Below are 22,297 nucleotides of genomic sequence, written 5' to 3'. Positions count from 1 at the left end.
CTTTGGTAAAATCATGTTGTTTCGGATCTTGCAGCTTATTTGCTTCCAGGAAATTCACTATCCTTTCCTTCAGAATCGCTTCTATTACTTTTCCAATAATCGAAGTGAGGCTTACCGGCCTGTAATTTCCAGCTTCTTCTCTATCACCACTTTTGTGAAGAGGGACCACATCCGCTGTTCTCCAATCCCATGGAACCTCTCCCGTTTCCAATGATTTATTAAACAAATCTTTAAAAGGACCCGCCAGAACCTCTCTGAGCTCTTTTAATATCTTAGGGTGGATCCCGTCCGGTCCCACGGCTTTGTCCACCTTTAGCTTTTCAAGTTGATTATACACACTCTTCCGTGAACGGTGCTATATCTACTCCATTTTCATTTGCACTTTTGCCAGTCCATCGCAGTCCTTCTCCAGGATTTTCTTCTATGAAAACAGAACAAAAATATCTATTTAGCAAATTTGCTTTTTCTTCATCGCTATCTACATAGTGGTTCGCAGCATCTTTCAGTCTCACAATTCCCTTTTTAGTCTTCCTCCTTTCACTAATATACCTGAAGAAATTTTTGTCACCCCTCCTTACATTTCTAGCCATTTGTTCTTCCGCTTTCGCCAGACGTATCTCTCTCTTGGTTTCTTTCAGTTTCCTCCTGTATTCCTCTCCGTGTTCGGCTTCTTGAGTTTTTCTGTATTTCTGGAATGCCAACTCTTTAGCCTTTATTGTCTCAACCACTTTCTTGGAGAATCATATCGGTTTCCTTTTTCTCTTGCTTTTATTTACTCTCCTTACATAAAGGTTTGTGGCCCTATTCATAGCTTCTTTCAGCCTGGACCATTGTCTTTCCACTTCTCGTTCGCCCTCCCAGTCCATCAGCTCCTTCCTCAGGTATTCCCCCATTTGACTAAAGTCAGCATGCTTGAAATCCAGGACTTTGAGTTTTGAGTGGCCGCCCTCCACTACAGCTGTCATATCAAACCAAATCGTTTGATGGTCACTGCTGCCCAGGTGGGCACCCACTCGGACATTTAACACACTATCCCCATTTGTGAGCACCAGATCCAGCGTCGCTCCCTCCCCCGTGGGTTCCGTCACCATTTGTCTGAGCAGAGCACTTTGAAAAGCATCCACAATCTCTCTACTTCTCTCCGATTCTGCAGTTGGAACCATCCAATCTACATCTGGCAGGTTGAAGGAAGTGATGCTGGAGGTTCAGTAGGAGGCAGGTTTTCTTCTGAATCACTACTGAACTACAAATGTACAAGCACAGGAGTTGGTAGGCGCTCAGTGTTGTCATGAAAAATTCTAGCAATTCTTTCCAAGAGTATGAATTTTACTATTAATATTATGAAGAAATTGTACCATAGGTTATTCAGCATAGCCTGTTGAAATCCTAACTGTACAAGTAACCTAAAACAGGTATGGAGAAATTATATTCTATTAATCCCAGTCATTGTTTAAAACAAGGTTTTTATAACAGAGGCTGATCAATCCTTCTTTGTCCAAGTTACTACTGGCAGCTTCTAGCAATGCGACCTCAGACTCTTGGATCCGCCAAAATAGCCCAATTACATAATATTAAGAATGCTCTGTAACAGCACAGTTTATTTTAACATTTAATAATGGGTCTTATAAGGCAATCCAAAAATTCAATTAACCAAATACCTTATGCAACAATACAGAATACTTTCATAGCAAGCTGAATTTTTATTTGCTAGTAAATGAAAAATTATCTATATATACAGAAGGATATGCTAAGAAGAGAATTGAAGATCTAAAAGAGATCTAATTCAAAAATAAGAACAGAGGATAAGCTTATTTAATAGACTGCATCCACAGGGATAAATGCTGAAGAAATAATTCATGATGGCAACTTTGCCAGAGTCAGAAAGCACCAAAGTAAAGAAGACACTAGAGTAATGTTGTCAATTACAGACCAGTTGCTTCCATAACCTTATCAGCCAAGGTAATAGAAGGAATAGTAGTAACTCAGCTAACTACATTTCCCCATTTTGCCTCCTTCATGCGCTTCAATCTGGCTTCAGGCTGCGTTACAGTACTGAGACTGTCCTAGCCACTTTAGTTTCTACCTTCAAGAAAGAAATCTGCTTAGGTAACAAGGTTCTCTGGTTATGCAATTCAACGGTACCTTTGATGTGGTGGATCATGGTCTATTTGGGATCTGTGGGGAAGTAATGTTGTGGTTCCAGGGTTTCCTGATGTCAAGGTCTTACAGAGTCAAGATGTCAGGTTCCTTATTGTTGTCTTGTGTCTCCCGATTGTGGTGAGTCACAAGGCTCTCCCCTACCTCCAATACTATTTAATGTCATGATTGCTCCTTAATTAAAACCGGCCATGACTTAATGGAATCCTGCGCCTCAGAATTTAGGCTAAAATTAAATTGGGAAGAGATTACATTTTTGGTTATAACTAGTCCGTTTGACCATGATCCCTGCAGCAATTTTAGCATTGATTGCATTTCTTATCCCTTGGAAACCACTCTTACAATAATTGTTGATCAGCACTACCTTTGAATCTCAGGTATCCTATGTAGTCACTAAATCTTTTAAATGACTTTGGAAGCTGAAGTGTATTAGGCCCTTTTTTATCAACTGATGTTTTCAGATTACTTGTCCAATCTCTAGTATTGACCCAATTCAACTACTGTAACTCTATCTATGCTGGTTGAAAAGAATGTGTCTTAAGAAAACTACAAACTACCCAAAATACTGCGGCCAGATTTGTCCTGCATATTCCACACTTTGGGAGGACTACTCCACTGCTGATAAAATTGCAATGACTCCCCATTAAAGCCAGGATCATTTTCGAACTCTGCGCTCTCATATTTTAGATTTTACATGGTACTGCCCGATTATATGTTACCCCTTGCTACTTTGCCTTCATGCAATGCAACCCCTTTGGTGTAACAGACTACTTGCGACTCCATTTTCCTACCTGTAAGAGTAGTTTATAAGTCAATCTATTCTGCTACTTTTTCTTATCAAGGTACTAAATGGTGGAATTCCTTACCAAAGTATGTAAGATCCCAGCATGATTTCTTGGTTTATCGTACATTTTTGAAATCTTTCCTTTTCAAAAAATTCCTGTTAATTGATTCTGTTGCCTAATACTTCCCCCCCCCCCCCCCCCCCCTTCAGTTAATTAATGTAAAGATTTGCAGAGTGATGCACTTGGGGAGAAGAAATATAAAGGAGTTGTAATGTAATAGGGGGAGAAGCTGATATGCACAAACCAGAAGAGAGATCTTGGGGTGACAGTGTCTGAAGATATTAAGGTGACAAAACAATGTGATAAGACAGTGGCCAAAGCTAGAAGGATGCTATGCTACACAGCACGAGGCATAGACCAGAACAACAAAAAGAGGGGTTAATGTCCTTTTCATATCTTTGGTAAAGCCCCACTTGGAATATTGTGCACAATTTTGGAGGCTGTATCTTGCTATGCCCATAAAAAGATTTGAAGCAGTTCAGAGGAAGGAGACAAAAATGATAAGGGGTTTGCACCAAAAAACATATGAGAAGAGACATGAAGACCTGAATATGTATACTTTAGAGGAAAGGAGAGATATGCTGCAGACATTTAAATACTTGAAAGGTATTAACTTACAAACAAATCTTTTTCACAGCTAAGGAAGCAATAGAGCTAAAACACATGAACCGAGGTTGTAAGGTGGTAGCCTCAGCAGTAACATGTCCATACTGTAACAGAAATCCCCAAATGCTACTAGTTTTACTTTTTCATTGGTTGTATTGAGTGCTTTTCTCATTCCAAGCTGTAGGTAATATCTTTTTAATGGACTAACAATGCATTTTTTTACAAGCTTTTGAGAGTAATCCTCTCCATCTCTCATTCCTACAAATCAAAGATACCAATGTCAATCAACTTACCGGTGATAGTTTTTGAAATAGTTAACACTTTGCTTTCTTATTGATTCTTGTAAAACTTCAGATTTGCTTCCACAAAACTCTTCTCCAACTTGCATCAGCCTGTGACATTAAAAACAGTTTTATGAGGGGGAAGCCCCTTTAATCTTAATGATTTGCAATTAGAAATTATTTGCATATCAAATTATTCATACATGTTATGCCATACAAATCCCCTTGTGCAACTGTTAGAAACTGCAGCCACAAGAACAGACATCTAAAGAAATACTAATTAGTATACAAAATGGTGTTCATGTAAGTTTTACAAACTAATTCATCAATAATTAAAATGGCTCAATTAAAACTGAAAATCAACTTTAATTGAAATGCTTAATCTACCTGCTGATTATATCCAGTACAAAGATGAAGTCATCATATTTGAAGCTTGACATGTCTGTGCCAAGAAAATATGTTTTCACTTTCAGCTGAACATCCTAAAAAAAAAAAAACAGGAAAATTATCAACATCAGTATTAATGCAGTACTAAAATTTTACACGTCAACTACTAGGTGAATTTTCACATACAGTTTTGGTCCTTTTCTACTCTGTGATAAAATGAAGATCTTGAATTTAGCTCACACCTTTCTCAGAAGTTCAAAAGATACATTCAGATACCGTATATATTTTCCTGTATCTGAAGGGCTTACAATCTAACAGGCACATGCTCAAAGCTCACAGTTAAATACTGCGTGCATTTATAGCCACGATTGAACTTACTGATTTCGAAACAGTGACTGATGCTCAAAGGAAATCACATGCAAATGAGATGCAAGGAAATTCTGCAAGTGCCTCAGTAGGGAAAAACACCCAACACATGCGCAGAACAGTCTCTCAGGAAGCGCTGATGTTCTATGCATGCTCAGGAGAAAAAAAGAGTGTGCATCCAGTGACTTCACATTTGCAGTTTCCTTTTGATTTTTTGTTCCACGAAAATTTTTAACACTATTGTTATGTGCAGGACACACATACACACATAATATACACACATGGCACATTTCACACACACATGGACTGCGCCACCGAGAAGTCACCCTCATGCAACAACAGCTCCAGACCTGCCGGAAAATTCTGCATGTTAAATATAGGCGCTCCTTTCTATGTAGTGCATGGAAACATCTGTGCATCGCACGAAATGCTCATTTTAATACTTAATGAGCTCATTGGAATATATTTGTATATGATTATTGGTAACTGCTAGGCAAAGTGACATAGAACCCATTTGTGAATTAAACACTGAACAACGTGCACACTAGACTAGCTGCAACCAGTCTAAATTAAATGTTGCAAGCACAGTAAGCTTTGAGTATCAGGGCTTAAGTTTGTACCTGAGACAATAAAGGGGTAAGGGGTCCTTTTACCAAGCTGTGGTAAAAAGGGCCTGTGCTAGTGGTGGGGGCCTTTTTTGCTGTGTGCTAAGGTCCTTTTTACTGTAGCGGGTAAAAAAGCTGAAAAAAAAAAAAAAAAAGAACATAGCCATTTGGTAAGACTGCTCTTATCGCGTGGCCATGCGGGGGGGGGGGGGGGGGGGGGGGGTATAATGCATTGAGGTGGTGGTAAGGGCTCTCATGCTAACCTAGTAGCAGCAAGCAGCACTGTCTGATTACTGCCGGGTTAGTGTCGCACTAAAAAATATAGGACGAGTTTCCCTAACACGGGAAATGGCACGCACCGGGGCTGGAACTACTGCCGGTGCCTCTGTTGGGCCGGTGTTAGCTCCAGACTAGTGTGCAGTAAGCCTGTCTTGGGCTTACCGCCGCTTTGTAAAAGGGTCCCTAAGTGAGCTGCCCAAGATCACAAGGAGCAGCAATGGTATTTGAACTATGCTCCCCTGGTTCTCAGCCCCTTGCTCTAAACATATTGTTTTATTGACCTGTACGCTTTGGTGACAAGGATTTCTTTTTTATATTCTGACTAATATTTACAGACTAGAGCGCAAAATTAAAGTTGCAAGGGCTGGATAATTCACATGACTTATGCTTCTTTTAGGGTTATGTTCCCTAGGACTGAGTGCCTAAATTTATACTCAAAATTTCACTGAAATTCCTAAATTTAGGAGCATAAAAAATGGGTGGCAGCATGGGTGGATTCAGTGTGGGGAAAAAAATTTAAGACTTTGGCACTGATTTTCAGCAGTAGACTCATAAATTAGGCTCATTAGGCAAATGAATGGCAGGCCTAAATTTATAGGCATAACTTTTAGGCTCCTAAATTAAGATGAATTTTCAGCTGAAATTTTAGAGGGGTGTTATTAATAAAACATCTAAACCCAATTTTGGATGTTTTGCTAAAAACTTCCAAAAATCATTTTTCTCTTGGGACCATTTTGGAAAATAAAACATCCAAGATTAAAAAAAAAAAAAATCAGCCATTGGAATGTCTGGCAGCCATCATTCTCAGTAGAATGGCCACACAGATGGTGGAGCGGTTTAGAATGCCCTGCAGTAGACTTCACATAAAAGGTCCCAGGTACATATCTCACTACAGCCCCCTTATATTGTATGGTGACCCCTCCAGGAGCAGAAAAATATCTACTGTGCCTCACTATACACCACTATAGTAGCTCTCAAGCTATATGTTGGTGTATTTTTGGAGAGCTCATACATTTTACCACAAGTGTACCAGCTACAGGGGGATATGGGCCTGGGTCCCCTTCTCTACAGTCCACTGCACTAACTACTAGGCTGCTCTTGGGATCTGCTTTCTGCTCTAATAGGAATGGCAATCAGCCTGGTATTAACCATTACTGTCACACCTCAGGGAGCTGGGAAGGGGGTCAGTAACCACTGGGGGAGTAAGGGGGGTTATGCCTTAATTCTCCCAGTGGTCATTTGGTCTTCTGGGAAACCTTTGGTCAATTAGTCATGAATGAAACAGGTGTAGCCAAAAATGCCTCAATTTTGGCCCTAGATGTGTTCATTTTGTTAAATTATTGCAGAAAAATATCTATCTTTTGGTGCCGCCCAGGTCCCACCCAAAACATACCCCCAACATGCCCCCTTGAAATCTGGACACACAGCATCTCATTTGAAAAAATGCATCTTTGTTTAGTGATTTTTTTTCACGTATTTAAGATCTTATGGTAGTCTTTCATTTTTACCCATCCAAACTTCAATAGGTGTAGATGTATAATCCAAAATTAATAAACGAGCAGCCTGCAACATTCACTTTCCCCCTTTTGATCACTAGCAAAAGTATTTAAATTATTCGGTAATGGCCAATAGCCATGCAGGCCCCCAGTCCACCCCTCCTTATCAAAAGCCACAATAGAAACAAATACCACCAAAAGTGTTACATCTTGGTCAGAAGATAAAATCTCACCCCCAATTAAAAAAAAGATAAAAACAACCCATATACAAATATATCCTCTAAACATAAATCATAAAGTCACACACAAAGGATTAGCAGGATTAGCATTTTAATCGATGCACAGCCCTAATTCCAAACATCTAGGCATCCTTCTATGTCTTATTACCAGTTACTTATTGAAAATGTTTTAGCAAAACGCATGGCTTGACAAAACACTGACATGCAAGTCCAGCAGGTGTCAAAAAGTAAACACTTGGCCTCATATATACAAACGCTAATCTCCATTCTTTTCTCACAAAATGTCTTCTCCATGAAGCAAAGCATCCACTTGACACAAAGCCAGGCACTTTGTCTTAATACACATCAGGCGATCCTTTACTTTTCATTGGTGGTATATCTTCCCCATCATCTCACCTTCTTCCACACAAACCTGCAAGGCTACAAATAATGGCTAATAGCATTTCATCTCTCACATCCACATGTGTTGCATCAGTGCATCAAATAGCCAGGATCCCCAGCAATCCAGAATCATTGGGACATGTTCCACAATACAACCTTCACATATGCTGACCGAAACCAAGATGTCATGCATACAACCTGCTCTAACTTTTAGCTACTAGTTAGGTAATGAGAAACTAAGGGGTTATAGACAGGTAGTAATTCTGTGAGTGGGCGCTTCACTGTACACAACAGAGGAGACCCAATGAAGCTGTTAAATTTAAAACAAATTTGAGAAAATATTTCTTCACTCAGTGTGTAACTTTAATATTCCCTTATCTCTTGTATGTCCTGTTTGTCTGTCCTAATTAGATTGTAAACTCTGTCGAGCAGGGTCTGTGGTCTTCATGTTCAAGTGTACAGCGCTGCATACGTCTAGTAGCGCTTTAGAAATGATAAGTAATAGTAGTAGGAAAAGCTTCAAACCTCAGATACATGTACAGCCAACAGTCAGGAGGAAGCAAAAAATAAAAATAAAAAAAACCTCTTCCAATGAATCTTTTAGCTCCAATAGCTTCGTTCACTTCACTTTTTAACCATGCCAGGTGTCGTTTAGTCTTCCTTCCTACTCTTTTAATACATGAAATATATTTGGCCTGTGCTTCTAGGATGGTATTTTTGAACAGCATCCACACCCGATATAAATCTTTGACCTTTGCAGCTGCCCCTCTAAGTTTTTTTTTCACCGTTCTTCTCATTTTATCATAGTCTCCTTTTTGAAAGCTAAATGCTAACACATTGGATTTCCTGTGTGTACTTATTCCAGAGCTCATATCAAATCTGATCATATTATGATCACTGTTATCAAGGGGCCCCAACACTATTACCTCCTGCACCAGGTCATGCATTCCACTAAGGACTAGGTCTAGAATTGTTCCTCCTCTTGTTGGCTCCTGAACCAGTTGCTCCACAACGAAGTCCTTGATTTTGTCAAGGAATATTACCTCTCTAGCATGCCCTGATGTTACATTTACCCAGTTAATATTAGGGTAATTGAAATCACCCATTATTGTTGTGTTCCACAGTTTTTTTAGCCTCCCTAATTTCTGGTAACATTTCTACATCTGTCTGTTCATCCTGGCCAGGTGGACAGTAGTACACTTCTATCACTATCCTTTTCCCCTTAACACATGAAATTTCTATTCACAGGGATTCCAAGATGTGTTTCATGTCCTGCAGAATTTTTAGTCTATTCGATTCAAGGCCCTCCTTAATATATAACGCTAACCTCCACCAATTCAATCTACCACTATAATTTGTATCCAGTGCTACACAAATGAATAGTAGTAGTAGTAGCCCTTATGGGTGAAGAGGGCACCTATATGTGGGTATAGTGGGTTTCTGGTTAGTTTTGCAGGACTCACAGTTCCCCCCACAAACGTGACAGGTAGAGAGAGATAGGGTCTGAGGAAAGGGGGAGTAGGAGGAGTAGGCTCTTGAGCAACACCAGTAGGCGACGTAGATAGGAACAATCTCTTTATTTAAATATACACTCGACTCAACACAGCCGTGTTTCGGCGCTACAGACGCCTTCTTCAGGAGTCAATCAAAGAAGGATGACATCTTGTGATATATAGATATACGAATATTAAGCTCAAAGAGAATGAAAGCAAGGCTTCTGCTACAATTGTAATCCACTGCCGATGCAGGAAAAAAGCTCAGCGTATTCAATTGCACTTCTGTGAAGTCAAAAGGGGCGTGTTCACATTAAGTCCATTTTATAAAAGAAAAAGCCCGCCAAAAGGAGCAATCAGCTGTGCAGGCTCAAAGTATAATGAGTAGCACTCAGTATGACGTATCAATCAAAGAAGGATGACATCTTGTGATATATAGATATACGAATATTAAGCTCAAAGAGAATGAAAGAGAGAGATAGGGACCAGAGTCCCCCACTCCATGGTGCACTGAACTTGCACTGACCACTACACTACTCCAGGGACATGAATGATGCTATAATAGACCTGGCTCTAACATATGAGGCTGTCATAGAGACTGCTAAATCATATTTGTATTCACATTTGTGGGGGGTGGGAGGGGGTCACCCCTGATTCTCTCCAGTGGTCATTTAGGGCATCCTTCTGTGCCTTATTCATTATAAAAACAGGTTTTAGCTCAAAACATCTTAGTTTTAGTCTTGGACACTTTTGTTCCACTATGGCTGAAAAACGTCCAAGTGTTAGGAACGCCTAGATCCCGCCCTTAACATGCCCCTGACACGCCCCTTTGTGATTTGAACACAATTCTGACGGACGTCATAGAAAAACATCTAAAAATTGGTTTTGAAAATAACAATTTGGACGTTTTTGTGAAAAAATCGTCCAAATGCAGATATATGCCACTTTTTGGATGTTTTCTCTTTTGAAAATGAGCTTCTAAATGTACCCGAGATCATCAAAATGAAACTGCAGCAAGTGGCAGAGTAAGGTTCAGATGAGTAGAATTACACAGTCTATTTACAAAAATATTTTTAATATAAACATATAAATACAAACCTGCCAAATTCGTGTTAGCCCATGTTCTAATTTCTTTTTCACATAACTGCGATCAAAATTTGATTCTTCGCTTCCCACTGTGCTACTGCAATCTAAAACAAAGTGTAGACCAATGAAACACAATTAGATTTAACATAATTCATAATTTTATAACCAGTGTGGACCATTTTGATTTAAAGGCCAATTTTCAAAGACCCTTACACGAGTAAAAAGACAATTTAACTACCCATCATGTGTGGATAAAAAGGCATGCACATTGATCCACATCTGCATGTTCTATGGATACTTTTTCCTTTCAAAACAATGACCATGCTTTCAGAAAATGGAATCCGCATGTATCATCTCAGAACAAACCTATTATTCCTATAGGTAGATATATGTGTGTTACTCCTTGCATGCACTTTTACCTGGGAAACAGGTGTAGATTTTTCAGGTAGCCTATACTGTATACTTGGGTAAATTGCTTTTGAATTACCCTGCAGATTATAACTGATTAGGTATTTCTACTTATGACACACTTACTATACAGTGTACACAGCATGTACACATTCTGTATACTACTATCTTATTTCTAATCAAACATTTTTATATAATAAAAGAATGAAGTAAAACTGAACAAAAAATACAGGGACCCTTTTACTAATGCATGTAGGTGCCTATGCACGTCAATTTGTAGCTACTGCCTGGCTACCACATGCCCTGGGCGGTAATCAGTAGTGTATGCATGCTGACAATTACCAACTGGTTAATGCGTGAGACCTTACCGCTAAATCAATGGGTGGCAGTAAGGTCTGAGACCCAAAATGGGCATGCGATGATTTTTTACTTTGCCGCACATCCATTTTCAGCTAAAAAAAAAAAAAAAGGTCTTTTTGCAGGTGCGCTGAAAAATGGACCTGTGCACGTCCAATACACAATTCTACAGCACACCTTAGTAAAAGGACTATATATATATATATATATATATATATATATATAATTTTATTTTGCATGTTATTAAGAATAATATTCATTATTTGTATGTACTTCTCAAATATCAGCAATAAAATTATATAAAATAGGTCCTTAGTGCAATAAAATAATCCATTAAGTTAGGCGGCCATGACAATCCCATCATCGTGCCCATCCCAGTCCCTTGCCGATCTTCTTTTTGTTTGTGTGTATGAATGTGGTTTGTTTTATTTTTGTTATTAATGATATTTTATTGCATTAACTTGTATCTTGTTATTCTTTTAATGGGTTTTGTATTTTTGTTTTATTGTCGTTCCTTGTTCTGTATGTTATTATATTTTTCTAATGCTTTTATACCATCTGTGTTTTTCCATGGGACGTATTTGTGATTATTGTTAATTTTTATAATTCCTATTACTTTTTAATCTTTGTACATTGCCTTGAAAGGTGTTTAAAATCTTAAATGGTAATGTTCAGATTGCTTTGTAGGAGCATTACAGCTTGAATATGTACATAAACAAACATGTAATTCTATAGTTATTTTTCACTTATAAGATAAATATAGAGAGGCCTCACATCAACTTTTGAGGTGAACCACTGCTCACTCTACCTTAACTCCAAACCTTAATCTTTTTACAAGGTTATAATGTTGTAACTACACTGCTGCATGAGAATGGGGATCACAGGAATCCCACAGGGATGAAGAAGTTGTCTCTGGATTTTCATGGGGATGAAAGATGTTGTCATGGGATTCCTACGGGAGTGTAGTCAAAATCTCTAGGGACACCAGAATGAGGCTTGTAATGACCAGAGAGGCAGCCAGAACACCAGACTGAGGCTTGGAACACTCGTTGGTTGAATTGTGAATACTACCCAAAAACCACAGGAGGCTACTAGTGTCAGGAGAAAAAGGACTGAGAGCGAGTAAGTGTTGCTTCCTGTGAGTATGGGTGGGTATGGAGGAGATTAATTATGGGGACGGGTTAGATTCCAGTGGGGATGGGCGAGGATGGGTGAAATTTCTGTCCCTGTGCACCTCTCTAGTTGTAGCTTTGTCTAAGACATTTTGATAAAACTGTGCCTCGCAGCTGAGGTAGCAAAGTCTAAAGGCCCTGTTTACCAAGCTGCGCTACAGGCGTGCTAACATTTTTAGCGCACACAAAATATTAGCGTGCACTAACACTAAAGATACCCCTAGGAATATATGGGTGTGTCTAGCATTAGCACACGGTAAAAATGCTAGCGCACCTTAGTAAACAGGGCCCTAAATCAAAGAAAAAAGAACTGAGTAAATGGTGTAACTAAAGTTAAGCATATTTTATTGATCCAGGGAGAAAACATTTCAGGATAACATCATACTGAGTAACACAATTGTAACATAAATCTGTGTGTGTATGCGTGTATATGTAAATATATATACACATATACATATATATACTTAATTAAAATTGCAACTTAATCTGTATAATTCTAATTGTGTGAAATAAAGAAGGAATTATAAACTTATGTGAGATATATGGGTCATAACATCAATGGTTACTCATACCTTTTGTTTATCCCTATTCATGTAAGAGTTCAGCTCACTAAAGCACAAACATAATAGGAGTGCTCAATAAATACTTTCCTTATAGTCATTCTAGAATACATCCATGGTTTAATCTATTCGGATTATCTCTCATTTCCATTTTGACTTCTTCCTGAAGCCTCAATTGTTTCAACTTTTGGTTCACTTATTTCCTTCATCATTAAGAAATTATTGGGGTCATTTATTTATTTATTGCATTTGTATCCCACATTTTCCCACCTATTTGCAGGCTCATTGTGGCTTACAATGTTCTGCCCTGGCTATTGCCATGGCTGAATAGAAATACAATTAGTAATAACACAAGAATAAGAGTAACATAGTGGAATAAAATGTTAGGTATAACAAGATCGGTAATGAAATAATTTAGGGTTTCTAGCGATTCTGGAGCAGCAAATGCAAAGTCATCCATTCAATTCCTATGTGTTTCCTCACATTTGCCATGCGGGAATCATTAGCACAGCTGTGTAAAAGAAGCCTTTAATAAGTTAAAAAGAAATCAATGCTTTCAAAATCTTTCTGCATTTTCGTATCTCACCATTAGCTCCTTGACTCTGAAGCTGAAGTCTCTCTGCTCACTTTTTTCACATCCACAGTTTTCTTTTTCTTTTTACTCACTTCTTTATCTTATTCCTCTACTCTTCTTCTTTTCTCATTATTTTGTTCACCCGATTTTCAATAAAGAGTAGTTACTCACCTGTAACAGGTGTTCTCCGAAGACAGCAGGCAATATATTCTCACTGATAGGTGACGTCACGTCGGCCCGGAGGACTTTCCAGCAAAGTCCATGACAAAGTCTAAAATGTCCCCCGTCGCGCGGGCGGATGCAGTGCGCATGCGCGCGTCCACTTTCCCGCCCGCCGCGCGGGCACATTCCTCAGTTAATTACAAGAATTAGAGGAATACAACTCCAAAGGGGAGGTGGGAGGGTTGTGAGAATATATTGCCTGCTGTCTTCGGAGAACACCTGTTACAGGTGAGTAACTACTCTTTCTCCAAAGACAAGCAGGCCAATATTCTCACTGATGGGGTATCCCTAGCCCCCAGGCTCACTCAACACAACAAAGAATGGTCAATTGGGTCCCGCAACGGCGAGGACAAAAAACAAAATTGACCTGAAACCAAATTCAACTAACTGAGAGTGCAGCCTGGAACAGAATAAACATGGGCCTAGGGGGGTGGAGTTGGATTCTAAACCCCAAACAGACTCTGCAGCACCGACTGCCCAAACCGACTGTCGCGTCGGCTATGCTGCTGAAGGCAGTAATGTGATGTGAATGTGTGGATCGAAGCCCACGTCGCAGCTTTGCAAATCTCTTCTATGGTGGCTGACTTTAGATGAGCCACCGACGCAGCCATGGCTCTAACATTATGAGCCGTGACATGACCGTCCAAAGTCAGCCCGGCTTGGGCGTAAGAGAAGGAAATGCAATCTGCTAGCCAATTAGAGATGGTGCGTTTTCCGACAGCAACTCCCCTCTTGTTGGGATTAAAAGAAACAAACAGATGGGCGGACTTTCTGAAGGGGCGCGTCCGCTCCACGTAACAGGCCAGTGCTCTTTTACAGTCCAAAGTGTGCAACTTGCTTTCGCCCGGGCTCAAGTGAGGAGGGGGAAAGAATGTTGGCAAGACAATTGACTGGTTCAGATGGAACTCCGACACCACCTTCGGTAGAAACTTTGGGTGGGTGCGGAGGACTACTCTGTCATGATGAAAGACAAGGAATGGTGCATGAACTACCAGGGCTTGAAGCTCACTGACCCTACGAGCTGAAGTAACAGCCACCAAGAAAATGACCTTCAAGGTCAAGTACTTCAGATGGCAGGAATCCAGTGGCTCAAAAGGAGTTGTCATCAGCTGGGTGAGAACGACATTGAGATCCCATGGCACTGGAGGAGGTTTGATAGGGGGCTTTGACAAAAACAAACCTCTCATGAAACGCATGACTAAAGGCTGTCCAGAAATCGGCAAGCCATCAACATGTGAATGGTAAGCACTGATAGCGCTAAGGTGAACCTTGACCGAGTTAGTCTTAAGACCGGACTCGGATAAATGCAGAAGGTACTCAAGCAAGGTCTGTGCAGGACAAGAGAAAGGATCTAGACCGTTACTGTCACACCAGACGGCAAACCTCCTCCATTTAAAAGAGTAACACTTATGTGTGGAATCTTTCCTGGAAGCAAACAGAACTCTGGAGACACCCTCAGAGAGACCAAAGGAGGCAACCTCTATGCTCGCAACATCCAGGCCGTGAGAGCTAGAGACCGGAGGTTGGGATGTAGAAGCGCCCCCTCGTTCTGAGTAATGAGGGTCGGAAAACAATCCAATCTCCATGGCTCTTCTGACGAAAGTTCCAGAAGAAGAGGAAACCATATCTGACGGGGCCAAAAAGGCGCTATCAGAATCATGGTTCCCTGGTCCTGCTTGAGTTTCAGGAGAGTCTTCCCCACTAAAGGGATGGGAGGATAAGCGTACAGGAGTCCTGTCCCCCAAAAAAGGAGGAAGGCATCCGACGCTAGTCTGCCGTGGGCCTGGAGTCTGGAACAGAATTGAGGAACCTTGTGAGTGTCCTGGGAAGCAAAAAGATCTATCGACGGAGTTCCCCAAACTCGAAAGATCTTTTTGGCAATAGTCATGTTCAAGGACCACTCGTGAGGCCGCATAACTCTGCTCAGTCTGTCGGCCAGACCATTGTTTACACCGGCTAGATAAGTGGCTTGGAGAAACATTCCGTTTTGATAGGCCCATAGCCACATCTGCACGGCCTCCTGGCACAGAGGACGGGATCCGGTACCCCCTTGCTTGTTGGTGTAATACATTGCCACTTGATTGTCTGTCTGAATGAGAACAATTTTGTTGGCTAGCCGATCTCTGAATGCCTTCAGAGCGTTCCAGATCGCTCGCAATTCCAGGAGGTTGATCTGGAGATGCTTCTCCTGAAGAGACCAAGCTCCTTGAGTGTGAAGCCCATCTACATGCGCTCCCCACCCGAGGAGGGATGCATCCGTCGTCAGCACTTTTTGAGGCTGAGGAATTTGGAATGGGCGTCCCAAGACCAGATTGGATCGAATGGTCCACCAACTGAGGGAATTTCGAAAATTGGTGGACAGCCGGACAACATCCTCTAGATTCCCTGTGGCTTGAAACCACTGAGAAGCTAGGGTCCATTGAGCCGATCTCATGTGTAGACGTGCCATGGGTGTCACATGAACTGTGGAGGCCATGTGGCCAAGCAATCTCAACATCTGCCGAGCTGTGACCTGCTGAGATGCTTGCACTTTGGACACCAGAGACAGAAGTCTGTCTGCCCTGGGTCCTGGGAGATAAGCACAAGCTGTCTGTGTGCACAACAGAGCTCCTATGAATTCCAATTTTTGCACAGGGACGAGATGGGACTTGGGGTAATTGATGACAAAGCCCAGCATCTCTAGCACCTGAATAGTCATCCGCATAGACTGCAAAGTTTCTTGTGGGGAGGTGTTCTTCACCAGCCAATCGTCCAGATAAGGGAACACATGCACTCCCAGTCTGCGTAGCGACGCTGCCACAACGGCCAGGCACTTTGTAAAAACCCTGGGTGCAGACGCCAAGCCAAAAGGCAAAACACAGTACTGAAAGTGCTGTGTTCCCAGCCGAAACCGAAGATACTTCCTGTGGGCTGGAAGTATCGGTATGTGATTGTAAGCATCCTTCAAGTCCAGAGAGCATAGCCAATCGTTTTTCTGAATCATGGGAAGAAGAGTGCCCAGGGAAAGCATCCTGAACTTTTCTTTGACCAGATATTTGTTCAGGGCCCTTAGGTCTAGGATGGGACGCATCCCCCCTGTTTTCTTTTCCACAAGGAAATACCTGGAATAGAATCCCAGCCCTTCCTGCCCTGGTGGTACGGGCTCGACCGCATTGGCGCTGAGAAGGGCGGAGAGTTCCTCTGCAAGTATCTGCTTGTGGTAGGAGCTGAAAGACTGAGCTCCTGGTGGGCAATTTGGAGGTTTGGAAATCAAATTGAGGGTGTACCCGCACCGGACTATTTGAAGAACCCACTGGTCGGAGGTTACGAGAGGCCACCTTTGGTGAAAAAATTTTAACCTCCCCCCGACCGGCAGATCGTTCGGCACAGGTACTTTGATTTCGGCTATGCTCTGCTGGAGCCAGTCAAAAACCCGTCCCTGGTTTTTGCTGGGGAGCTGCAGGGGGCTGCTTCGGTGCCCGCTGCTGACGAGAGCGAGCGGGCTGGGGTCGAGCCTGAACCGGCTGACGGGAATAAGGAGTGTACCTACGATTTCTAGAAGCGAAGGGAGCACTCCTCTTTCCCTTAAAAAACTTCCTAGCAGTGGAAGTGGTTGCAGAAGGCGCCCGGCGGGAGAGAGAGTCCATAGCGTTATCACGCTGGTAGAGATGATCAATCATCTCTTCAACCTTCTCTCCAAAAAGGTGATCCCCCCGGCATGGGATATCTGCTATTTTCCGCTGAGTTCTTTCCTCCAGGTTAGAGGCACGCAGCCATGAGAGCCTGCGCATCGCTATACCTTGAGCGGAAAAGCGAGATGTCACATCGCAAGTGTCAAAAATGCCCCTGGACAGGAACTTGCGACACGCCTTCTGCTGCCTGATCACTTGGCGAAAGGGTTCAGCTTTCTCCTCAGGGAGTGTATCTACTAAACTCTCAAGTTGCCTCACAGAGTTCCGTAAATGCACGCTCGTGAAGAGCTGGTAAGACTGGATTTTGGAAGCGAGCAGACCAGCCTGATACGCCTTCCTCCCAAAAGAGTCCAGAGTTGCATATTCTCGCCCCGGGGGCGCCGAGGAGAAATTTCTGGAACTCTTGGCTCTTCTGAGGGCAGAATCCACCACCGCTGAATCATGAGGCAATTGGGTCTGCATGAGACTGGGTTCCCCGTGGATCCTATATTGGGACTCAGCTTTCTTAGGGACGGTTGGACTTGAAAAAGGCTTCTCCCAGTTCCTTAGCATAAGTTCCTTAAGAGTCTCATGAAAAGGAACTGTGGCAGAAGATGAAGGTGGAGATGGATAGTCCAGAACCTCAAGCATTTTGGCTCTGGGCTCGTCCACAATTTCCACGGGGAAGGGGATGGCCTCAGACATCTCCCGAACAAAAGATGAAAAAGACAAGCTCTCGGGAGGAGATAGCTGCCTTTGTGGCGAGGGAGTGGAGTCAGATGGAATGCCTTGAGAATCCTCGCCAGAGAACTCCCCAAGCATTCCTTCATCATCCTCGGATGAGGTACCATCAGATGGGGCTAAAAGCTCAGACAGAGCCGCCCGAATCTGAGCCCGTCTCGACAAAGAGGCATGATGGCCTCTATGATGGTGCCGAGAAGTTGATGGTCCCTGAGGCTCCGGGGAAGCTTCCTGCTCCGATGTCTCGGGAGAGTCAACTTGGGAGGTCAAAGGCACCGGCACCGGAGACGGCACCGGTGAGACAGACCTCACCACAGGCTGAAAGCCTGATGCAGGAACATCCGGCATCGGCAATGTCGACACCTTCGACGCCGTCGGCACCGGTGCCTCTGAAAGCATCAACACCGGCCCCGTCGACGCCGTCGGCACCGACAACCTCGATGCCGACGGCCACTGCTGCATCATGTTCAAGAAAAAAGGGAACATGGCCTGCATACTCTCATCCACAGCTGGAGTCGGAAAAGGCTGCGGGGTCGGTTGAGGTGCCAGAGGCAAAGTCTGCTGAGGTTGGGGAGTGGGGACTCGGCTGCCAGCGACCCCACGCGTCGGAACCTCAGTAATAGAGGGAGAGCGATCCTCTCGGCACCGACGCTTCTCGGGTATCGAGTGCATCGATGACCCGGAGCTCCCGGTGCCGTGTCTCGAAGGAGATCGACGACGATGCTTCTTGGCCTTCGCCCGACGCATGTCATCGAGACTCCTCGGCACCGGAGAGGAGGACGTGGAATCCACACGTCTCCTCGGGGCCGGGTCCGACGCAGGACGGTCCCGGGGGGCCTGCACAGCAGGAGGCGCCGAGGCGGGTGGAGACCCACTCGATGCATCACTGCTCCCAGCGTGCATGGGTCTAAAGGCAGCCTGTCCCCTGTCTCCCGGTGCCGACGCCTCCTTCGACGTCGACTTCGACGACGTCGGCCTCGAAGACATCATCCTCGACGGCACCGACTTCACCGGCACCGACTTGCCCGGCGCCGGTTTGGAGGGCGCCGACTTAGACGACGTCGACGGCGCCGACGCCGAAGCACCGGGCCCAAAAATCTTCTCTCTCTGGGCGTCTCGAGAGAGCAGTGTCCGCTTCTTCATGGCGAGACACAATTTACAACTCTCCGAGCGGTGGTCCGGCCCAAGGCACTGAATACACCATGAGTGTGTATCAGTGCCAGAGATGGCCCGATGGCAGCGGGCACAAGGCTTGAAGCCGCTGGGCGTCTTCGTTGACATCTCGGGAAAAATTGTCCCTGCCAAATCAAAAGACGCGATTGTGTCTAGAAAAATAATGACACAGAAAAAGAAAAGAAAAAGACGGGAAAAAAAATACCCGACCGAGCGATTTAAATAAAATCGCAGACTAAAATAAAGGAAACTTAATAAACGAAAACAATCTAAGATAACAAAAAAAAAAGGATACTTCGCTTTTTTCTTTCTTCACCTCCGGGCACAGGAGGAACACGAAGACGAGATCGTCGAGCTCCGTGTCACCTCAGACGCGGAGAAGAAAAAACTGAGGAATGTGCCCGCGCGGCGGGCAGGAAAGTGGACGCGCGCATGCGCACTGCATCCGCCCGCGCGACGGAGGACATTTTAGACTTTGTCATGGACTTTGCTGGAAAGTCCTCCGGGCCGACGTGACGTCACCCATCAGTGAGAATATTGGCCTGCTTGTCTTTGGAGAAATATATTTTCAAATACTATCAACATACCCTTCCAATCATCTGTAATACTTACTCACTGCATTTTTAACCCTGCTATGCTCTGATCTGCCATCTTGAAAAAGAACAAAGTGACAAATTGCACCTATTTCTGAAAAGACTAGTCAGGTAAAAAGCCCGTTTCTGGAAAAATGAAACGGGCGCTAGCAAGGCTATCCCTCCATGTCTAGCAATTCTCCCACCCCCTCCCTTCCCATCCATGTCCATCCATTCTCCTCTGCCTTGCCCTCCCATCCCATCCATGTCCAGCGATTCTCCTCTGCCCTGCCATCCCCTCGCCTCCCATCTATTCACTTCTGCCCTGCCCTCCCATCCCATCCATGTCCAGCGATTCTCCTCTGCCCTGCCCTCCCCTCACCTCCCATCTATGCACGTCTGCCCTGCCTTCCCATCCCATCCATGTCCAGCAATTCTCCTCTGCCCTCCAGCATTCCGTTGCCTTCCTTCTCAGTGTCCCGCCCTCCTGTCCTCTGGCTGCCTGTCTGGGTTCGTAACATCCTGATGTCAGGTCGCCTCCAGCGTTCCCTTCCCTCTCAGTGTCCTGCCCTCCTCAGATGTCATTTTGAGGGCAGGACAGTGAGAGGGAATGGAACGCTGGAGGCGAGCTGACTTCAACAAGATGTTACGAACCCAGACAGCCAGAGAACGCTGAGGTACAAATTATTATATAGGATGAAGTATTGGGTGCAAAGATCATGAATGAAAATCTCCAGAGGCTGACGTGGAAAGAGAATGACTCTTGGGAGAGAGCTGAGAGAAATAAATAAATAAATAGAGTCCATTGTACAGGCCCACAAATAAAATGTTTGCCTAGGGTCCAACATATTATTAATTTGGCCCTCCCTGCCTGCCCATCAATTATTTTATTTATTTTCACTGCATGATTATAATAATTAAGAGTATTTTAATTTGATATTTTAATTTTTTTTGTTAATGCTAAAAGGCCGAAAAAATCTAAAGAGAGCTACATTTGTTTGGCCTTTTAGCATTAACAAAAAAAAAATTTATATTAACAACTTCAAACATAAGTAGTTCAAAGTCTAAGCCTAATCATATAAAATGAAAAGGGAGTTTACGGCTATAATACCATACAAGCTCTACATTACGTATGCAAACTGAACAGATAAAAGGATTCAATTAAAGGATTAGCAGAAATGATGCTCTTCAACCTACAGCATAACCACAACCAAAACAACTGAGGACACTAGATGCTTCAGTGTTTATTAAAAGCAGGATGTCTGATTGTATTTTCAATTTTCAGCTGATTTTTATGAGGAAAATATATGGGAACTGTCATAAAATCAAATCAGAAATTGTGATTTTAATTTCCATAATGTAAGCATCACTGCTCAGCTAGCAATAACACTAAATAATTGAAAGTTGTGCTCCAGTGACCATGTACGGTTTAGACTATATAAAGTTCTATTTTCTGAAGGCAAAAAAGGAAAAAAAAAAACAGAATTACGATTAGCTTTGCTTTTAAGCCCCTAGAAGGATTTATATTTTTCAGCCGATATCTTTCCATGTTCAGTGTAGTCTTGTTAGTGCATAAAATAGCAAGGATCAAGGACTAAATTAACTTCACAACCATGAGTGAATTTAGGTGCATTTCTTTTTAATTAACTTCCTCATCTGAAATAACTTTATTCTAACTTCTTTGGGTGCAAGGTGCTTCATGAAGGCTCAGTAATACTGATAAATTAAAAAAAAAAAGCAACAGGTAAAAGTATAAAGACAAGACTGGACTCCCAGGAACTTTGAAGTCCCAGCAAGAAAGGCTAACTATTGTCACTGATTTTAACATGGTTTAAAGAAAACTGCACTTACAAATAATCTCTGTTTTTCAGTAAATGTACTTTAACATTTTTCATTACCTTATTTTTCACACACTACTACCTAGGAAACATTAACTATGAAATACTGTGGCCGCAAAATTTGGAGTGTGAAAGCGGATTCCACCCACAGGGCAACTATGAGAACAGGAAAAATGATCCAAGAAAATAGGTGAATGAAACCGAAAAGGTCAATAGCAGAGGAAGCAAGAATGCAGCTTAGATGAAGTATTAAAAGAAGGTAGCAGAACAAGACAGTTTAGAGCAATAGACAAGTGAAAGGCTTCTGAACCCGATGTGAACGTGGAAAAGGAATCAGTAAAGGTCAGGTATGCAAAAATGGAGCAGTATCATACCTATGACAGGCAGGTAAGATGAACAGCATTTCCTCCAAAGGAAATGAAAAGGTCAAAGATGAAAGAAGATGCTGTTGTGGTCCAGCTGAAAAATATATCCAAGGATATTATTGATCGCTGAGATACTGACTTAACTAATTTTTAAAATTCTAATGAGAATGCCCGTAAAATTTGAGATTTGAATATGAAGGCAAGGCTATATTCCACTGGTTAAACTTATTCTTGGGAAACAGTTATCCAGTCAGATTTTCTGAATATTCACAATAAATATGTATGAAGTTAGTGCATGCAAATCTATCTCGTACATATTAATTGCAGGTATTCTAAAAACCTAACTGGATGGAGAAATCCCAAGGATTTGACTGTGAACCAATGCTCTAGTGAAAAGTTAAGAATGGAACAGATTTATATTTATTGAGAAAGATCAACGATAGC

At 42.6% G+C, this 22,297-nt stretch overlaps 1 protein-coding gene across 8 annotated transcripts in view; it reads right to left on the bottom strand.

The window, feature by feature from the left end:
- VPS50 (VPS50 subunit of EARP/GARPII complex) overlaps positions 1 to 22,297 on the bottom strand; it is a 463,388-nt gene that overhangs the window by 179,629 nt on the left and 261,462 nt on the right. For 7 of the 8 annotated variants that reach the window (XM_030200504.1, XM_030200521.1, XM_030200476.1 and 4 more), the window contains 3 exons: positions 10,234 to 10,325; positions 4,277 to 4,371; positions 3,902 to 4,000 (listed from right to left, as the gene is read on the bottom strand). In XM_030200504.1, coding sequence (XP_030056364.1) covers positions 3,902 to 4,000; positions 4,277 to 4,371; positions 10,234 to 10,325 — 286 coding nt within the window. Of the gene's footprint in view, positions 1 to 3,901; positions 4,001 to 4,276; positions 4,372 to 7,482; positions 7,682 to 10,233; positions 10,326 to 22,297 lie in introns of those variants that run through there. The other variant, XM_030200530.1, reaches the window with a different exon arrangement.

Source organism: Microcaecilia unicolor, chromosome 1 (assembly GCF_901765095.1).
Source record: "Microcaecilia unicolor chromosome 1, aMicUni1.1, whole genome shotgun sequence".
NCBI lineage: Eukaryota > Metazoa > Chordata > Amphibia > Gymnophiona > Siphonopidae > Microcaecilia > Microcaecilia unicolor.
This window is presented reverse-complemented; position numbering and strand designations above follow the sequence as displayed.